The sequence below is a fragment of the Haliaeetus leucocephalus genome, unplaced genomic scaffold (genome assembly GCF_000737465.1).
Source record: "Haliaeetus leucocephalus isolate CR32 unplaced genomic scaffold, Haliaeetus_leucocephalus-4.0 Scaffold741, whole genome shotgun sequence".
Taxonomy (NCBI): Eukaryota; Metazoa; Chordata; class Aves; order Accipitriformes; family Accipitridae; genus Haliaeetus; species Haliaeetus leucocephalus.
In genome coordinates this window covers 4,558,753-4,559,241 of record NW_010973177.1, presented here as the reverse complement: position 1 = coordinate 4,559,241, position 489 = coordinate 4,558,753, and the positions used below count along the sequence as shown (strand labels likewise).

At 73.4% G+C, this 489-nt stretch overlaps 1 protein-coding gene across 3 annotated transcripts in view; it reads right to left on the bottom strand.

Moving 5' to 3' along the window:
• The window catches only part of SFXN5 (sideroflexin 5), a 101,550-nt gene extending 101,347 nt beyond the window's left edge, over positions 1-203 (bottom strand). Inside the window, exon 1 of one of the 3 annotated variants that reach the window (XM_010580806.1) lies at positions 93-203. In XM_010580806.1, coding sequence (XP_010579108.1) covers positions 93-149 — 57 coding nt within the window. In that variant the 5' untranslated portion in view covers positions 150-203. The remainder of the gene's footprint in view (positions 1-92) is intronic. The other 2 variants (XM_010580804.1, XM_010580803.1) reach the window with 2 other exon arrangements.
• Between the last annotated feature and the right edge of the window lie 286 nt (positions 204-489).

Below are 489 nucleotides of genomic sequence, written 5' to 3'. Positions count from 1 at the left end.
AACAACGCCGCGCTGTGGGGGGGGCGGACGACAGCTCCTGCCGCCGCTCCCCGTCCGTCGCCCCCCGACCCCCCTCCCGCTGCCGGCGGTACCTGTTCGAAGCGAGGCTTCCCCAGCTGGAAGGGGGGATAGTCCGCCGGCTCCGCCATTCCCTTCGCGCGCCGCTAAGCGCCACTTTAAACAGCCTCCCCCCGCCGGCCGGGCCCGCCCCTTGCGGCGCCGCCGCGCTGATTGGTCGCGGCTCACCCGCAGCTCCCGCGCGGCACGCCGGGAAATGGAGTCCGCCCGCCTCCCCGGCACCTCACGGGAGGCGGAGTCCGAGCGGCAGGAGAGAAGGGGACGCTGGGAGAAGGAGGCCCCGCCCCCTTGCCAGCCAATAGGGAGTGGCGCGGCGGCGCGGGGCAGCATGGGAAATGGAGTCCGCAGGGGAGAGGCGCCCGGGGCACGACGGCAAATGTGTTTTGGCGGGAAGCTGAGGGGAGCTCCAAG